Source organism: Haliotis asinina, chromosome 4, assembly GCF_037392515.1.
Source record: "Haliotis asinina isolate JCU_RB_2024 chromosome 4, JCU_Hal_asi_v2, whole genome shotgun sequence".
Lineage (NCBI taxonomy): Eukaryota > Metazoa > Mollusca > Gastropoda > Lepetellida > Haliotidae > Haliotis > Haliotis asinina.
In genome coordinates, this window is record NC_090283.1 from 56286357 (window position 1) to 56305685 (window position 19329).

At 41.6% G+C, this 19329-nt stretch overlaps 1 protein-coding gene across 2 annotated transcripts; it reads left to right on the plus strand.

Annotated features, from left to right (window-relative positions):
* Positions 1-720: 720 nt before the first annotated feature.
* LOC137282609 (monocarboxylate transporter 5-like) lies at positions 721-17173 on the plus strand. Of its 2 annotated transcripts, none has more exons than XM_067814387.1 (6): positions 721-943; positions 5289-5600; positions 6287-6430; positions 8108-9103; positions 9504-9554; positions 13340-17173. In XM_067814387.1, exons 2-6 carry the CDS (start codon positions 5402-5404, stop codon positions 13402-13404), a joined length of 1455 nt encoding a protein of 484 aa, XP_067670488.1. In that variant the 5' UTR covers positions 721-943; positions 5289-5401; the 3' UTR covers positions 13405-17173. The 2 variants fall into 2 exon arrangements, with proteins under 2 accessions (XP_067670488.1, XP_067670489.1); XM_067814388.1 differs by having other exon boundaries at positions 799-943; positions 8108-8965.
* The last annotated feature ends 2156 nt before the right edge of the window (positions 17174-19329 follow it).

Sequence of the window (19329 nt, forward strand, 5' to 3'; positions counted from 1 at the left end):
TAGGTTACAGTGCAAGTGGAGTCTAGGTGATTTTGTTGCGACGAAAACTTTGCTACATGTAAAAGAGTATTTTTGATTTTAGCATCAGTAAGGGGTAAGGTACGCCTGGTCGCCTCCAAAATCACAATTACAAAAGGGTTGATTTCACATTAACTTACATTAGGTTTCCATCAGTAATAAGTAAATATAATGCCATTAAAAAGCTAGTGGTAATCACATAAAAACAATAATTGTCATGCAATTAATACTTGTTGATAAATGATCAGTATATTGTGACAAATGACCCAATACAGCAGTAAGTGTAAAAATAATACAAAGCTTGTGCTGTGTTATCAGTTTAAAAAGCGAGCATATGAATTTTTATGAACTGGTCTAATGTCAGAGAAACTTTGTGCTGATGTACGAAAAAGTGATGCAGAAAGCTTCATTCTATGTCCCAGGTACTTCCCTGTTAGGGGAGATGGCATATTATTGATGTTACTCACACTGATGTTTCCAAAGTTGCATACCACACACATGCTATTATTATTTCAAACTTCTGACACTTTGTCTTGCGGGGTAATGTCAGTTACATACTAGTTAACGAATTAAGTATGTAGTTTATGAGTCACTATACTATATTCCACTGTTGGTACCCAAATCCCTCCATTGTTTTAACACTGCACATTTCAAAACATGAGCACAGTGGGAGTAAACCCTTCTCCTGTTGCTATACGCATTGGTTAGCCTACTGCTGTCTTAGGTTAGACGTGCGCATGTCGGTGTCCCCGGCTTAGTATGCAAAGGATGACAGCGGAAGACAAACTGCAGTGAGGGACACTGGCGTGTGCACATCTAATCTAAGTCAGCAGTAGACCAGCCACGGCATAAACCGACAGACTGATCTTTTCTGTTTGCGACTATATGATCCGTAGCTCCAACACAATCGACAAGGACAGGAGGGGTAAGTTTGTCCGCTACAATGCACTTCACTTCAAATACAATATAACCATAATAGTCCATTTGTATGTAGTATATATTCATCCAAATTGCATGTACAAAATGGTGAGTCATTTGGAGGAAATGAGATTGCCCGCGTCTCAAGCTGTCTGGGCTTAAAGAAGTAGTAAGACTGAGGTAATGGTGGCAAAGTGTTTGTCAAAACAAAAGTTTATTACAGAAGGAGAGTCTACCAAGCAATGTACAGAAACATTTCAATTCAGTTAATCATAAACACGTATCAAACCATATGTGACATCGCTACAGATGTAAACGCACTGGACTCATATACACGTTACTATTCATGCTTAGCATGATATAAATACGTGAATAATAAATGGTTGCTTTGCTGGGCGTTTGTTGTTTAACGCCGCAATCAGCAGTATTCCGTCTGGACCAGACAATTCAGTGATCAACTGCAGGAGTATCGATCTGCACAAGTGACATTTGACAACCAATTCTTGCAACCATTGAGCGTGCTTGTTAAAATATTAACCCTGATCTTTTCGCGTTATATATACTGAACCACAAAAGAAACTTCGCGTTTGAAAACCAAATGCAAATATTTGTTCTTATAAGGTGGTCCATCTATTTTGATTGTGCCGTTTTGTTAACATAGTTTTCAATCAAAATGGCCAAACTATTACCTACATCATAATATTTCTGATGAAAAATGTTCCCCCTGTCACTCGAGATAATGAAAATGCACGTCATATCGTGGCAATCTTACCAATGAAAGCGGCTGGAATCGATCAGGCATTTCGCAGAGTATGGACACAAAAGTCTATGGCCTTCATCAGCCAGCTATATTTGTGATTTTGTGTGTGAACAAAATGTGATTCCCAGAGATGTGGTAACCATAATTGTCAAGTCTGAACTCAGTCCTCCGTTTTGTTAATTAAAGTGAATAAAGTGTTTGCTTTAAGAAACTGCTGTCAGTAAGACATTTCTTTTGTGGTATATTTATGCAGTAATAGCATCTGGCTCGACATCTGAGAATGATATAAGTACATTTTATACTGAGCAAAATTGTGCTTTCCAAAGTCAGTTACAGGAGCAGAGTGAATTCGATAGCCACGGCATATTTTGACCCCAAATTGACGATGTAGCACACCATTTGTGCTGATTCCTCAAAAAGTATCTGTTATCAATGTGAGTCCCTTTCATATGCTGTTCCTAGATTTATCAGTGCTAAATAGTTAACCTCATAAATTATATTGGAAAGGTTCTGCTGGCTAGGGGAAATGTGTTAAGAAGTTTCACACTATAAAGCAAGCGTGGTGCGGCCTGGACTCCAATCGAAATAATCCGGATACTCGCAGTTGAGAATAGTGAATGGGCAGGTGTACAACAATTCAACAGTGTGGCTGACTCTATGCAGAAAGAGATCACGTTTAACAGAATTGAAATTAAGGGCAAGAATAGGTACATTAGATTGTTGGAGAGACAGAATATGATTGTGTTAGACAAATTAGATTCCAGAATTGGATCCCAACCCAGAGCGGACAGTGATACAATGGAGTCTCCAATCAGCTGTTTTGTTCACAACTTGGCGCCGTCTGGAATGTATGGTAGGGGTAAGCCCTCATTTTATTCCCAAACTGGAACTCGTCTGCATGAAGGTGAAGACAGACACTCAAGCACCATTTAGTAGTTGCAGGGATTAAGCTGGTAAGATAGTCCACCAGACACTAGTAACTCATCCAACGAATCATACGGTCAGATTAAGGACTTACAATGGGAAACTACTTGAAATTCAGCTTAAAAGAATGGGTTGAACCAATCCAGTCTTCAGACGAGCCGATTGAAGAGTGCGCTAAAAATGTTCAAGAACTATATGTAGTGGTAGCAGGGTATCCGAATGTGCGGGAAGCAGTTGCAAGAGGAAGCTCAAACTCTGGGCATTTCTATAGCCCAATACAGACTCTAAATAGACATCATTTGTCAACCAAACAAGAAAAAAATGGCAGTGTGTACACGGCCTAAAACATGAGAGGTAATATCTTTCACTAGGTTGTGCGTTCGATGTAGTGCGTGATGAATGTCCTAGTTATTACATGTGGCGATGTCCCCGGTACCCACTATACGACAACAAACACAGGCTGTGGACGAATCGGACGCACTGGGCATAAGTGTGAGTGAAAAGGACTACGCTGATATATTGAAATGTTCTTTGAAATGAAGCCTGATATCAAATGTATGAACACAAACTTTGTAAACCTCAGCGACAAGGTTGACAAGATGGTGTCAGATGTTACCAGCCATCTTCATCACCAAGAAAACAAAGAGCTGAAGTAAAAACTGTCAGCAATGGAAGATAAGATCACCGACTTCGAATCTAGGAACCGAAGAGAAAATCTAATTTTCCATGGGATCACCGTTGATAAAGGTGAGACGAGGGAGCAATAGGAGAATTAGGTTCGCGAGTGTCTAAATAAAAAAAATGCATATGAACCAATGGGATGATGATAATAGGAACACATAGATTAAATCTGCGGAAACCAGTCATCGCTAAATTCTCGGGGGTCTAAACATAAGGGCAACATATTCAAGGCAGCAGGTAGTGACAGATAATTAGATATTTCAGTAACAGTGGGCAGCACAAGTGGGATATGCATCTACATCAGTCGGTAAAAGCCGTGTGAGCAACCAGGAGCTGGCAAACTGGATCAACGTGTAGTAAGCGTGTGCTTGGAAGTGACATTTCACTTCCTTTAGACATCCCGTTTGGTCACCTCCGTCCAACCAAACCAACCATTAACAGAGCTCTCATATCTGCCATCTGTTCAAAATATCACGGGAAGTGCACCAACAAGCGAAACAGAAAATAGGAGGTGTCAAGATGGATTATGACATCAAACTGAATCAACAATCTTTTGAGACGGGAGATCTTGCCTACGTGCTGGTAAAGTTGGCTTTAATAAGAAACTAAAGTATCCAGTATGCAAATTCACACACCTTCATCATCACATAACGCATGCTCATCTCCCTTGGTTTTTCCACCTAACAACATCGTGATGGATTTGTAATGATCAGTTGGGGCAGCTTAACTTCCTCTTGAGACGCCTTGAGGGTGAGCGTAAAAATGAGTGCGATGTGGCCTCTTTTACGGGTGAAAATCAACTCCAACGATTGTTATATTATCCATTTTTCGACAATTTAAGAATGTAATCTAAGTCTGTGCTATCTGCCACATGATGAGATTCTAGAAGATGTATATGCTCTACATTCTTTGGCGGAAACCTTAAAATCAGTGGTCAACATTGGTGAGAATGGTGAACTACTCCACCGGTGAAGCATCTTGTCCCTCTTAGAGCAGCTTCCATGGCAAGCAAAAGAGGTGTGTGCATCCTCGTTCACATTTAATCTCGGAGTAAAGAGTTACCAGTCTGTCATTTGGATACCAGACTTACTAACATTATATTAACTACAAGCAGGTCAGCAAATATTTTGTGGCGTTAAACTCAAACCAGGACAATATGGTCTTCAGGTGCTACGTGGTCAGGAAATCAACCGACCAATATTTAGTTCCCAAGGCAGACGTTGTGTCAATTATTGAGTGAGTAAGGTTTTACATCGCAGTTAGCAATATTCCAGCAATACCAAGGCGGGGACACTAGAAATATGCTTCATACATTGTGTCCTTGACCTTGGATCTTGTGCATGGCCAGGGGACACTTAAACCGGTAGGCAACCCCTACCGATTTTACAGCTAGAAAACAAAACAGCTACCATACAGTGATGTCCCTTGTACGTTATGCACTACCGTACAAAGTAGTCCATACTACAAACTAATGTATGGGATCATGTGTGGGAAATGTGACGACAATGTACAAACCTAAACGTGATGAGTTCTTTCAATCTGTCTTCCACGTGCACTTGGTTGTTGTGTTTGATTGTTTGAATCAAACGTGCTGGCGTGTTCGGCATCCTTCTTTTTCGCTGTGTTTGGCAATGTTTAATTTCACTCATAATCAACCAATATTGATTCATGTGCTTCACTGCATGTTCTAACTTGCCGTACAAAGTGCCCATTGAGCACACAGAAAGTTACACTCACCTTAGGGTATCTATGACTTCACGTTTGAGTTTAGATATGTCTATCAAAGTGTAGCGTGTTCCTATACTTATTGTTTGTATCATACTAGTATTTAGATTTATAAGGCAGCTTCCAAGGTAATGGAAGGGCATGGCTATTTATGTATGAAGATGCTAACATTTGCAAACATTCCAAACCGGTGTTTACATGCAAATATCAGCAAATACATGTTTGACCATGTACACAAAAATCAACACTGTTTGTTTTGCAGGAACGCACCGGAAGTATTATACAAATTAGATGCAAACCGTACTCACGTCTTGAGGAAGAAGACACATTCAAGGATAAAGGACAAAATACTGGATGTCAGTTTGAAATAAAACCATGGAGAGCCAAACAAAGGACATTGATCGCGGATATGCATGGGTTGTCTGTGTTGCTTGCTTTGCTATTTCGGTGCTCTCTGGCACTCTAAACTCTTCAGCAGGGGTCATTACACCGGCCATTCTGGAATATGTTGATGATGACTTGGTTAAAGTATCGTGGGTAGGGTCAACACTGCTTGGAACGTTCACTATGTGCGGTAAGTCTGCTGGCTTAGTGGTTTGCAACCATACGTGTTAGCTGAGCAGAGTAGAGACTCCGGTCGTGTGTGGCAGACAGTTTATTCTGTTGTTCCCAAGCATGAGGCTTACTTCCTCAGTCACCATGGAGAGCATTACTCCTTTACATTAGTTTTCCTCTTGATGTTTAGTTATAAAATGATAGCTTTAGGACAACAGGAACTAAGGCAGATTTGAGATGCCTACGAGCACTGACTTGAGCATGTATATGTATCTGTGTGTTTCATACAGAACCAAGACTGTTTGTAAGACTCGGCAAACATTGTAGTTAAACCAGTCTTTGCCACACATACCTGAGAGTCATAGTGTAATTATTAGAGTCGCAATTTCGGTATCTCACTTAATGCATAAATAAATGTTCTTCCATATGTTGAAATATTTGCAACCAATGTTTGATGCTCGACCACGAAATAATGTCAATGTTGGAGCACAGGAGCAAAAAAGACACAAATTGAAAGAAATACATTGCTCCTTCAAAGACAAAAATGTTTGAAATGAAATTCGGACACACAGCTAATGACATATCCTCCTCGGTCAGATGTAAATAGAAAACTTGGTATAGTGTCCAGAGTCGATCGTGACAAGTGTTTCTTTTGTATCTTGCTACCATTAGGGAAGCAAGTAAACTAATGAAGGACTTTTTCAGGACCACTGGCAGGACTTATTCAAGACAAAATTGGAAACAGATGGGCGGGTATTATGAGTGGCATATTGATGCTGGTAGGACTGACTGCTGCATCCTTCTGTAAGACTGTCACTGGGTTGATCCTTACTTTTGGAGTCATAGCAGGTAAGAATCAACATGCTTTTTATGTAAATTTGCACTGCATGATGTGACTCAAAATGAGTGAGTTAGTGTGTGAATGAGTGAGTTAATGTTTATCGAACAATCAATTATCACCGATCAGTTTATAGATTAAAAAAGCTGTAGACGAAGAGTAGTAAACATGTTGTATTATCATAGAAAAGGTAAAACTAAATACTCGTAGCTGCATTTAGCAGGTAATCATAAAAAAGACATCATTATAAGAGAACAAGACAAAAATAGAAATGGGCTATAGATCGCCAGCAACTGAAAGTAGATCACCATACTAGGGACCAAATTGAGTGAGTAAAGTTTTGTGAGTTTTACGCCACATTCAGCAATATTCCAGCTATATTGTGGCGGTCAGTAAATACTCGAGACTAGACTAGACAATCCAGTGATTAACTTACAGTCTACATGAGCATCGATCTGCACAGTTGGGAACCGATGACATGTGTCAGCCAAGTCAACGTGGCTGACCACCCGACCCCGTTACTCGCCTCTTACGACATGCATAGTCGAGTTTATGGCAAGCATGGGTTGCTGAAAGCTATCCTACTCCGGATCTTCACGAGTCCCATTGTAAAGACACGTGCTAGATTTGCTGAAGACGTGGAAGGGCCTATGTGATTAAGAGTGTCTAGGTACATTTGTCTCGCGGTCTAGTCTAGACAGCTTTCCAGACAGCACAGCATTTACTAGCCTACATGTAAATTTTGACGCTTCAGTGCTTGCCAACTCTGTGTTTTAGGAGGTAAAACACTCAGAGCAGCAATCGAGAATGCTACACTAGCATGACGGACACAGCCCGGGTTCTTATAATGGACATTTTGTCTCTGGTGTAATCGGGGGGATCACTGCGAGGTTGCGTCATCTACAATCACTCATGACCGGGGACGTCACCTCAGGAGTGTGTGTGCGGTCGGCTCGTGCACGTGTATTGCGTCATGATCGCCATTTTGTTTTGGTGATGTCATTCGGGAAGGGTGTGGTCAGCACATGGATTCGCAATCTTGTTTCAATGACGTCAAGACATTGCATCACCTACTACCACTCTGTTGAATACATGTAGTTATACGTGGTACAATTTGTTGGCGTGTATAGCCCATTTTCATATTATTTTTTCTCTATAGTTAAACCGTTAAACTTTTAGATTTCGTTACTAGTTTTAAATATCTATCTGTGATAATCTAGTTGTTTTACTGTCTCCGTTGACAGATTTTTTACCATTTACTATTATGTATGATGTTAATGGTTCTCGTCACGATATCGCTGACATATTGCCAATGTGACGTTAAATGTTAACTCAGTCACTGACTTTACACATTACATTTTGGCATTGCTGCACTAAACATCTGATTTACAGTCGAGTATCATGTGTCCGTGAACGAATTGATAAATAGTAAAACGTCTCCATCACTGTAGTCTAAACAACAAATATACAAAAAGTTAAGTCTACGTTTATAAACATGGCTGACGACTTGTCACCTTGAAACTTAATGACCTCGGATCGTGGACGGACATCTGACAAGATCTTGAAAAGCTTGGGACTGAAACCATTTATTTGTCACACATTTTCCTAATTACTCGTACCTCGTTGCTTGTTTTGAATCACTGGTGTATGCATCCACAGTCTTCGAACGCGTGTATTTATGTCAACAGGTCTGGGTTCTGGTCTAGCTGGCAATGTGAGTGGCGTGGCTCCCAGCAACTATTTCAGGAAAAGACTCCCAGTAGCATACGGCATCGCCATGTCTGGAGGTGCAGTAGGACTGCTTGTAACCGGACCTTTAACAATTCAGCTGTTACAGATGTACACTTTATCCGGCGCGCTTCTGATTTTGGGAGCCATTGTATTCAATGTCAGCTTAGCTGGAGCTCTGATTCGACCATCGTCTACAGTGCAGCAAGAGGAGTCAATGTCAAAAGATCTTCCCCGCCAAGAAGACACAGAGGAGACCTGTGATGCACAAGGAGACTCTACAATGAAGAAGCAATCCCAGCATGTTTTCACTGTTGAAAATGCGACCGTCAAGTTTGAAGAGCTTGACGAGAACCGTTGTTCTCCAGCTAATTCGCCAGGAAATATTGAAGAAAACAGTCCTGTTAAAAGTAATGAAACGGCAGGATCTCAGCCTGAACACAGCTCGCATTTGACAACTGAAAACTCACGGAGCAAGATCAGACCTCAGTGTCTAACCTGGTTTTGTTCAAATGGATTTTTCTTTTATCTGCTCAGTCTCATTTTCTGGGCTCTTGGGGATGCAACCTGCATGGTACATTTACCAAATTATGCTGAATTGAAAGGCAGTACACCTGCACAGTCTGCAAATTTGTTCACTGTCATGGGTGTGCCTGCGTTCTTTTCCGGACTGCTGACTGGTTTTGCGTCTTCGGATACAGCTATTGGAAACATTATCCTTCACCTTGGACTACAAGCAATGTCAGGGGTGTCCCTTCTCTTACTCCCCCTGCTGTCACATACGTACAGTCTCCAAATGGTTTTCAGTATCATGTATGGTACGTACAGTCAGGGATCTTTTACACTGGTTGGTCCTATATGCATTGAGCTGATAGGCCGGTCCAAACTGGCCATTGCCTATGGTGTATGTTCCTTCTGCATGGGAATCGGCTACATGGTTGGACCACCTATTGCAAGTAGGTTGACTTTGAACGTATATTTTACCGGAGTATGTGGAAGTGGTTCATACGATGATGCTTTAATTAATGTGTAAGTGTAAATAAACTGATTGTAACATCTTGAGTGACCGGTGCGTGAAACTGTGTATCATAGATACTCAAATACAGTGGACGTTGTCTAAACCGGCACTCATCGTGACCAGTTTAGACAACGTGTCGGGTTGTAGAATTGATGATAAATGTTCAAGCCACAGATTGAGATTTTATGCTTGTGTTGACACATTGCCAGATTAAACAGATGCCGGTTTTGATAGTTTCTACTGTATGCATTTGGTGTATAGTACTATAGGGATTTTATCATGACCATAAACTATTTAATCATCAAACTTACATGAAGAACCATCTCGTTGTGTTTCAGGTCTTATTTATAACAGTACCGGAGTGTATGACTATACGTTTCTTTTCTCAGGTAGGTAATTGTGATCTACATTATTGAAGAATCTTACTAGTGTAAAGAAACAAGTAACATTCGCTTCATGCAACCAGCCAGATGTAAATAAAGTTATTAGAGAAAAGTTCACAAAATGATCAGTGAGTAAGTGTGCCCTGTGTATTTTGTTCAGACATACCGTTCGTGTTCCATTTGCTGAAGTGATCAGTGTTACAAAGCTTTAATGAAACATGCAACTTTATGGATGGCAACGTCTTGTTTATTGAAAAGTGTGACGTTTTGATGTAGATTCGTATACTGTTATCAAGCTAAACATGATGATAGTGTACAATCCGTTTGAGTCAAAATTGTACACAAACTCAAAAACAAACAATAGTAAATGACTCAAACCAAAGCCTAAGTTAATAAGAAAAACACACCAATTTTTCATATTCGTGTCTACAAAATACAAAAGTTGTTCCGCAAACCATCATTGTTTTTCATTACCGGCATCACAGTTTGTGCCAAGGGTGTAGCGACAGCTCAGGTAACAGCCAGGTAAGCGAGAGGCAACGTGGGATGTTGCTTTCATCTGTAGGGGATGGTATCAATGGTCATCACACCTTAATTCTAAATCCGACATGGACTCGCTGCAGTCAGAGGCATCAGAGAGCACACGTATGATGATATGACTGATAGTCGCCTATTGTAAACCGCTTTGACGCCAATACCGATTATCCAAAACATTTTCAACTTCCAAATTGAGTGTGCCCATATATCATGATGGCCAAAGGTGCTGGAAAATGCATCTTGATGCAGACCCAACTACTCTGGGCAGGCCGTGTTCTTTGCATGCCAGACCTTCGGCTACCCAAGAAACATGGCAATCTCAAGGTGTCACTGTAAGCCTTTGGCGTCAGCCACAACTGGTGGGAGCAGGAGGGTATGGACAGACCGAAGTGGCGGACAGCTGTTTGCAGCGTATCAAAGTCCCATGAAGCCAACAGAATGGATGCAGCTGAGCAACGCAGGCAAGACAGGAAAAGCATCGCCTCCAAGTCTCCGACAGCGGCCAACATTCCCTGTCCACATGGCACCAGAACCTTCCGAGCGCAGATTCGCCTCACAAGTCAGACCCGTGAAGGTCCGTGGTAGAATAGGCCTTCAGCAACCCATGCTTGCCATTAAAGGCGACTATGCTTGTCGTAAGAGGCGACTAACGGGATTGGGTGGTCAGGCTCACTGACTTGGTTGACACGTCATCGGCGCAAATCAATACTCATGCTGTTGATCACTGGATTGTCTGGTTATTACTAGACAATTTACTCGATTATTTACGTATGACTGGAATATTGCTGAGTGCGATTGCTGAGTTTCCTTTTCCTTTTTCAATATGGAAAAGTGTTTTAATGCACAAACATCACATTTTCAATATGGAAAAGTGTTTTACTGTACAAACATCATATTTTAAATGTGGAAAAGTGTTTTACTCTACAGACATCACATTGCGTTATTGGCAAGTTATTTTCTAAACAACACGAGTCTTTTTTTCAAATGTCACACTACCCTTTCCTGGGTGTTACTGTTTGAAGACTGTTTTGCTGTGGTTGTTCTTCAAGTGTTTTCAAATGTTGCTCTGGAATCACAACATAACAATATGGACGTTTAAGAAATGTGTCAAATGCATAAAATAGTCTGCCCCGATTAATTTCAGACTTGGACTTTGTAAACTACCGCTTTAATTTCACAAATAAACTTCGTTGTGTGAGATGAATCAGTCACTCAGTCAGTAAGGACAGTCAGTTTGCACGTGCCTCTCGTTCACCTGGCTGTTACTACAGCCAATGATATTGCTGATATTGCTAATGATACAATGATGGTTTCTTAGACTTTTTTTGATTTGTGATAATATCTATGACAGAGTTGGTATGTTTTACTATTTACTTTGTCGTTGGTTTGAGCCCTATACCATTGTTTGTTTTTGTGTTAGAGAGCAATTCGTTTGGAAGATTTTTACTCAAATGGCCTGTACCCCATCATCACGGCTTGATAACAGTGTAAGAATCTACACTGAAACGTCACTCTGTGCAATAAACAAGATGTCATCCATGAAGTTGTACAAACAATTGACAAACCACTGATCGTCAGGCGGTAACATGTCATTTCTGATAGAAACAAACAAATAGGCTAAAAGTAAAACAACGTTTTCTTTGTAAACGTCGGATATTACACTCTTCAAAACTCTCAAAGAAAGAAACGCAAAATGAAATGAAAAAATGATACTTACACTTTTGCAGCCTAATGTAAACGGAAATTTTTTTTTAGGGTTGTACATTGTTTCTGGAATGTCTTAGAAGATTATGCTTGATCAAACGCAACCAATAAATATTTTGAACGGTTTTATCAATCACGATTGTCATGATGTGCGTGGATGTCATGCAGGACGAATATCAGGCACAATGATTGTTTCTCATGTGCAAAGCCTGAGTACAGCGTGTGACTATAAAAGACCCAAATGAATCTCACAATTTCATCCACGATCTTTGCAAGTACTCTACACGTAAATCTGAGGTCTCACCGCTGCCGGTCGAAATAGGCAATTGGACGATTGCAAGATGGCGCATCAAAGACTGAGGTTGCAAGGATCTTCAACGTTCACCCCAGCACAATAACTCGATTATGGGATCAATCTCGTCAAACAAATTCGACAAATGATCGTCCAAGATCAGGAAGACTTAGAGTCACCACACCTGCCCAAGATCGGTACATCCGGGTAACCCACCTAAGCGACCGTCATCGTATCGCCCGGGACACAGCATAAGAACACTTTGGAGCCCAAAGAGTGTCCGATCAGACAATCAGGAGTCGTCTAAGAGAAGTAGGAATACGTGCCAATACGATTTAGCTATGAATCCCATTATCTCCTCAGGCGACGTGATGGTAGAGAATGTGTCTACAGACGACGTCATGAATGTTTGTCTTCTAACTGTATCAGACAGGTGGACAGATTCGGTGAAGAGAGTGTTTTGGTGCGGGGAGCGATCTCATACATCGGCAGATCAGAACCTTTGCTTGTCCAAGGCAATCTAGCGGCCAATCGATACATCGACCAGATTCTCCATCCGCACGTCTTCACCTTGTTGACTGTCAACGGCAGCTCTTCCAACAGGACAATGCCAGGCCCCAAACAGCACGTGCCATCGTGGACTACCTGCCAATAACAACATCAGTACCCTTCCCTGGCCCTCCAGATCCCCAGATCTAAACTCAATCGAACACCTTTGGGATCAGATCGATAGACGGGTATGTCGACGTCGTAATCCCCCATAGAATCTTCAACTGTTGTTCCACATGCTGCAGGAGAAATGGAGAAGAATTAAAAAAAAAACCCAACGACTGATTCTATATCTACCCAGGAGGTGTCTGGCAGTGGTAGCTGGTGGAGGTATTCATACGAGGTACTGATTTCAACACCTCCTGGTGGACAGCAGTGATGACTGTTATTCTCATGACATAAAGACAAGATAGCAATACAATGCTCCACAAAATTTCATTCATGTATCTTTGTTTTCCGCTGATCTACACGTCCTTGAATAACACCAAATTTTCATTGATATTTGGGTTTTGCGTTTCTTTTTTTTGAAGAGTGTACGTTAATGTGCTACCTTTCTAGCGGTTTCAGTACTCTGTAATTTGCCAATATCAGTGCCTCGTTGTTGTCTGCATATTTCATAGTTTTACTCCTATCAACAATATCACGGGGAGTGACACCATGGGTGCATTCTTTTTAACTCTGTATATATTTGTTCACTGTTTTGTTGCAGGTACCTGCTTCATCATCAGTGCCTTCCTCACCTTGTGTATTTCGCTGGCGAAGAAGCAAACATAAATGGATATATGAATCGGAACAATTTTTTTAAACTAAACTGATGGGTAAAAGTTAGTATAACGTTTTCAAATCGATTTGTAGAAATTATGCGTATCTAAATTCTACTGAAATATCAAAAGCAACAATTGTCCGAAATCTGGGAATATTGCAGAATGCACGTGACTTCAGTAAATGTAACCACGTGATCCCTAGCACGAGAAAAAGGTAAAACATGTAATCGTTGAAAATTTCTAGCATGCACGTGCAATAGTCGGGTATAAATGGGGTCGATACACGCTGGCATATCACAGCTACTGAAAGCACATTCGAAAATGCTGAAGGTAACACAAGTTCAGCGAGAGCGAGCTATTGGAATGCGAGATATGGGAGCTTCACAAGCTCACATTGCCAGAACCTTCAACTGTACCCCAGCAACAATCTCCAGGCTGTTCACACGTTACAGAAATACTGGTAGCAATCAAGACAGGCCAAGAAGCGGACGGCAACGGGTCACTACACCCCTGGAAGACCGCTACATCCGGACTATCCACCTCAGGAACAGGTTAGTCACAGCGACATCGACGCGGCAACGGCACTCGGGCACAGTGACCCGGAGATTGTTTAAGGGCTTACCGGCCCTTCCACGGCATGGTCCTGACCCTCAGACATCGCCAAAACAGACACCAGTGGGCAAGGCAAGTTTACAGATGGCAAGTGCGAGAATGGCGACGAATTCTCTTTTCTGATTAAAGTCGTTTCACCCTTTACAAAGCTGATGGCAGGGAACGGGTATATCGTCGACAAGGGGAACGTTTAGCAAGACCATGCATCAGAGAAGTTCATGCATACGGCGGTGGTGGTGTCATGGTTTGCGGGGGGTGGGGGGTTGGGGGGTGGGGAATCTGTGGAGACCAGAAGACCCGTCTGGTGGTAGTGCAGGGCAATCGCAATGCCCGGGAGTATATCGGACAGGTCCTACGGCCAGTTGTGGTACCCTTCCTACGGATCAACCCCAAAGTGTCATCCTTCAACACGACAATGCGATACCTCACACAGCCAGAGAGACCCCTGACTTTCTGCAACAGAACAACGTTGACGTCTTGCCTTGGCCAGCCTGTTCACTGGATATGAATCCAATTGAACACCTTAGGGATCATCTGGACAGAAAAATCAGACATCGACAACCGTGTTCCACAGAGCAGGCAACAGCTACAGCAAGCACTTAGAGAGGAATGGGACCGCATTCCCAATGACGTCATTCGTCGTTTGAAAACGTCAGTGAGGAGACGTGTGTGCGGGCATGCATTGACGCAGCAGGTGGTCACACACGTTACTGACGTTAACAGTACCCTCTCGTCAGTGAGTGAGACTGCTAGTGGCTCGTAAACTCAGACTGTGACCATACTGTGGTGACGGATTTATGGAAAACTCCACCTCTTGTGTGTTTACTTAGCAATATGTCGAAAACTTCTGACATGAGGTTGTTGATTTTGGGTTGTTTAAAGCTTAAGTGCTTGTTGAGTGTGATGCATTAAACGTTTCCAGGAAATTTTGTTGCGTGCCTTCGTTACAGGTCGTTCAAATTGTCATATACTAACTTTTGCCCGCCAGTTTATATAGCAAGTAATAAAATTGTCATACGCAGTGAAATATAGAGTGGAATCTTTTCCCGATTTCAGATTAACGACTGTTTCAATGAAATGTCTAACCAAATAACTGATTTCCGGTTTAAATATAAAAACGACATATGTAGAATGATATCCCTTCTGGAAGAGGAGAACAATAAAATTGCGAGACTTAAGGTTACAACCCAGGAACTACGGGCAAGTGAAGAAAACCTACGAAAAGGCGTGTCAGCGTTAAAAGATGATCTGCAAAATGCATCCAGTCCAGTGGTATTCAAGAAACTATGGATTCACAGACTAACGTCATCAACAAAATGTTCTCTCAAAGCTGTCTTAATCAGAAACAGTCAAACATGCTATGGAATCCAAGAATACAGTCAGAATTAACATGTATCAAGTGACCATATCATTGTTTCTCCAAGCCACAGTCCGGACACAAGCCTGAAATGGCAGAGCGTGACCACAAAGGCGAGAACTCAAAACCATGTGAAACAACCCCAGAAGCACCTGTCGTGAGATGACCAATCTGTAGTGATGACCGTTCGAGGACTGTGTTGCTTAAATAACAGAGGACAAAAGCTTTCTCACAACTGAAGCAAACGAAACGTGTGCTATCTTATGTAAAGGCAAGTGTACCCTTTGACGTCATTGAAGACTCAATCAAGCGTTACACAGATGAGAGAGGTGTAAACATATAACACATGAAGCTATTTAAACACTGGGATGAACAAAACCCGACATATATGATACAGATCAATCAGTTTCAGATCAGTTTCATCATAGGATCCATAGCACATGTTTTATATCCTATTATCATCATCACTTCACCACAGGCGGCAGAAACAGCGTCAGCTGCAGGGAATGGATACCTGATAACACATGGTACTCAAGCGACACATAAGGAGCCTGTAAAGAACATTATTAATCATCAATAAACTAGTGAACATTATAATGGTTTTATCACTCTGCTTAGCAGTATGGAACATATGGGGTATCATGTATGGTGCTCAGGAACTCCGTAGCAGATTTGCCAGCACGGATATATTCCTCACCAACAGGCACGGGTTCAGTGACAAGACAGCGTCATTCCTGGACACCACACAGCGACCTCGATGTCGTCTCCAGATACAGCTGTGATCCCTCAACACGGATCCGGAGGGATAAGTGATTTCATACAAAAGCCAAATGGTGTAATGTAACTGCGCTGGATACACCTGAAAGTGACCATGTCTTCGCAATCAACGTTCAACTTCAGACTGTCAATATGTATGTGATCGGGACAAGACTGCCGTCTACAAAAGTCCTGGACAGTGTCTACCGAGAACAGTTACAGTACACGACGGACCTATTTCACATATATTCACAACAGGGTACGGCCATACATGATGGTGATTTTAGTGATGGCCATACATGATGATGATTCGTTATTGTGTTAACAACAGAACCAGATCTCGTCTTTTACAGGGAGCACTGGATGAACGATCTTAATACTTGGTTGTACCATTGGACGCTGAGGCTAAGCCTATATTCTGAACAAAATAGAGGTTAAAACTATGTGGGATTATGCATTTGTACATATTGAAAATACTTATGTAAATAACGTAGTTGGTCAAACTATTGACTGTACTATTCCATGCAGTGTATCTGATCATAAACCTAATATTCTAGTATGTCTTGATTTAGAATCCCCAAATGCTTTACACGGTGGATCTAAAATAAGTTGGGGGAAAGCCTCTGAAATGGATCGTATGTTATATCCTTATGAAACAGAAAGTTATGTATGTAACGATATATGTAACTCTTCCCACTTTTCATCCAATGTCGACTTCATTAAGGCATATACCCAATCAGCTGCAGACGCACTTACTGCATCTGAAATCGTGAGTATCCCTTCTTCCCAATTCCACCCACATCGTAAACCTTACTGTGAAGGATAATTTACAAGATGTTCACTATGATATGCTCTGCGGAAGACGTTTCTGGGTACGGAATGGGAAATCACAAATCAAAATGTTTCTGTGTGTCTTACAAACAGGCAAAACGTATCTTTCCAGGGCAGCATCGAAAATCTGAACATCTTTTTGATAACAGATTTGATGAAGTCTGTTAAGCTGCTGAAGCTAATATTATGACTATTGTAAGGCCAATAAATGGTGTAAAAGAAACTCTAATATTTACAAACAACAATGTAGTATATGATGGGTGTCCATCACTTCTGCAGAGAAGTAACATCAAGAGTTCGACAACTTGGATCAACAGATGAAAATACGGTCTGGCCTCACGTAGAACTGACTGAATACGCGCCTATGGGCTCAGAATTGCCCCAAATATCAAATGGCGTCATATGACGTTAACCGAATGCGACAATACGCCATGTGACGACGCATCTTGAAGCCAGTATGGGACTCATGCTATAATTGTTATGGTTACCTCAACGCCGCCAAAGCTTAGTCCCTCTCATATTTTCGTGGAAGTCGCGGTGGCTGAGCGGACTAGGCGGCTGACTTTGTGTGCTGGCGATTAGGTGCCTGACTCTGAGAGTGCGGGTTCGAATCCCGGATGGGACTCAACCGAAAAAAGTACTAGAATTTGTTCTTTACTAAGAAAGTGAAATCCCAAATATGACATATGTTGCTCTCATATGAACATTCCTTCCCCCCCCCCCCTTTCTCTCCGAAGTGGTATTCAAACATGTCTATTACCTACGAGTGCCAACATAACGGCTCCATATTTTTCGTACGATGCCCTAAGGGAAAATATCAATTTGTCATGCTATGATGTTTCTCCTTATGACGTTGCGTTCTACAACGGCGGGTAGCCACCCTTTGTTTGAAAGTAGATTTGAGTCTATTTTCGGCAATTTGACGACTTCAGTAATAAATAGAATATTACATTCATGCTCATGGTGTACAATACAACATAGCATGACACTGGATCTCATATAATATCCACTATGTTTTTCTGTAAGGGTGCATATATCATGAGTTAGGTGGCTACCCCGGTCAGAATTGGTTTTCAGCAGATCATGCTCCAACAAGCGGATGGTAAGGCTCTGCTGTATCCCAGATACGTGCTCATGATGTCAGTCATTGGTTCCCGATCGATTCCATATCTGACATTTACTCAATGCGGCGTCAGACAAATAAAGGGGAGGCGTATGGCACGACGACTAAAACTTTTTTGTTGAATTGTGTCAGAACGATTTTCTTGAACTGGTATGATCCAACGCTAAAACATGGCAGTTGATGTGTATAAAACTGACAGAGTGTAAGGTTGGCAGATTAACTAGTAATGTAAATGTAAATTCAAGACAACTTACATTATTCTTCCTATAACACGGTTACACATTTTCCATCACATATTCAAGTGAGTAAGGGGGTAATTGTACACAAAGATTAGTAATTTTCAAGCATTATCAATGCGGATGACGCCAGAAATGGTCTTCACTCATTGCACCCACGTGTGGCATCGAACCTAGGTGTCAGGCGTGACGAGGGGACGCTTTAGCCACCAGGCTACCCCTTCATCCTCACAGCTTCGAGGAAACCACGCTGTTGCTATTTTCAGTTATAACAGAATACAGCATCTGCCCACTCCCCTCGGTTCTGAAATGGGTGACAGAAAGACTCTGATAGTTTATTCATAAAGTCGCAAGGCTTAAGCAAATATTCTCTGTCAATAATAACTCATATGTCGGTTCATCGGATTATGACTTGGACCCAGGAAACACCAAAGATACTTCCAACTGAATTCATAAATTGAATTACATTGATTAAATTGCTATTTAATGCACTTTCAACCATAACAAACACCAATATATACTAAACGCCAAAAGTAACGTTACCTTCCTCCTTCAATGACGGACGTGCCTATCGTAGATATTGTTGTAAAACGTGGACATCCACTTCTTGGTCTGTCAATGGTGACCTCAGTCTCTGTGGCGTTACATAAGTCTTATAACCGTGATACAGTGGCATCCGAGGGCGTTGGCAACATGATCGTATGTCGACCCCCATCTGCCCCAACCCAATAGCTCTTTCTCTCTCTTCAGCTGTTCATCGTGGCATAAACATGAGTTTCTCGTACTTGAGTATGCTTACATGCATTCACGTCTTTCCGTATACTGTACAGAATCATTCTACAAGTAAATGGATGCAAATACTGCTTAAATATTGCTGCGTTTTGACGACTGATATCGCTGTGTGTCAACAGAAAATGGAAAAATGCTATTTTCCAGCAAATATGTTAACAAAGATCATTATAGATGTTCCTAAACACTTTTTCACGATATCAGTGACATGTTTGACCTGTTTTCACTAAT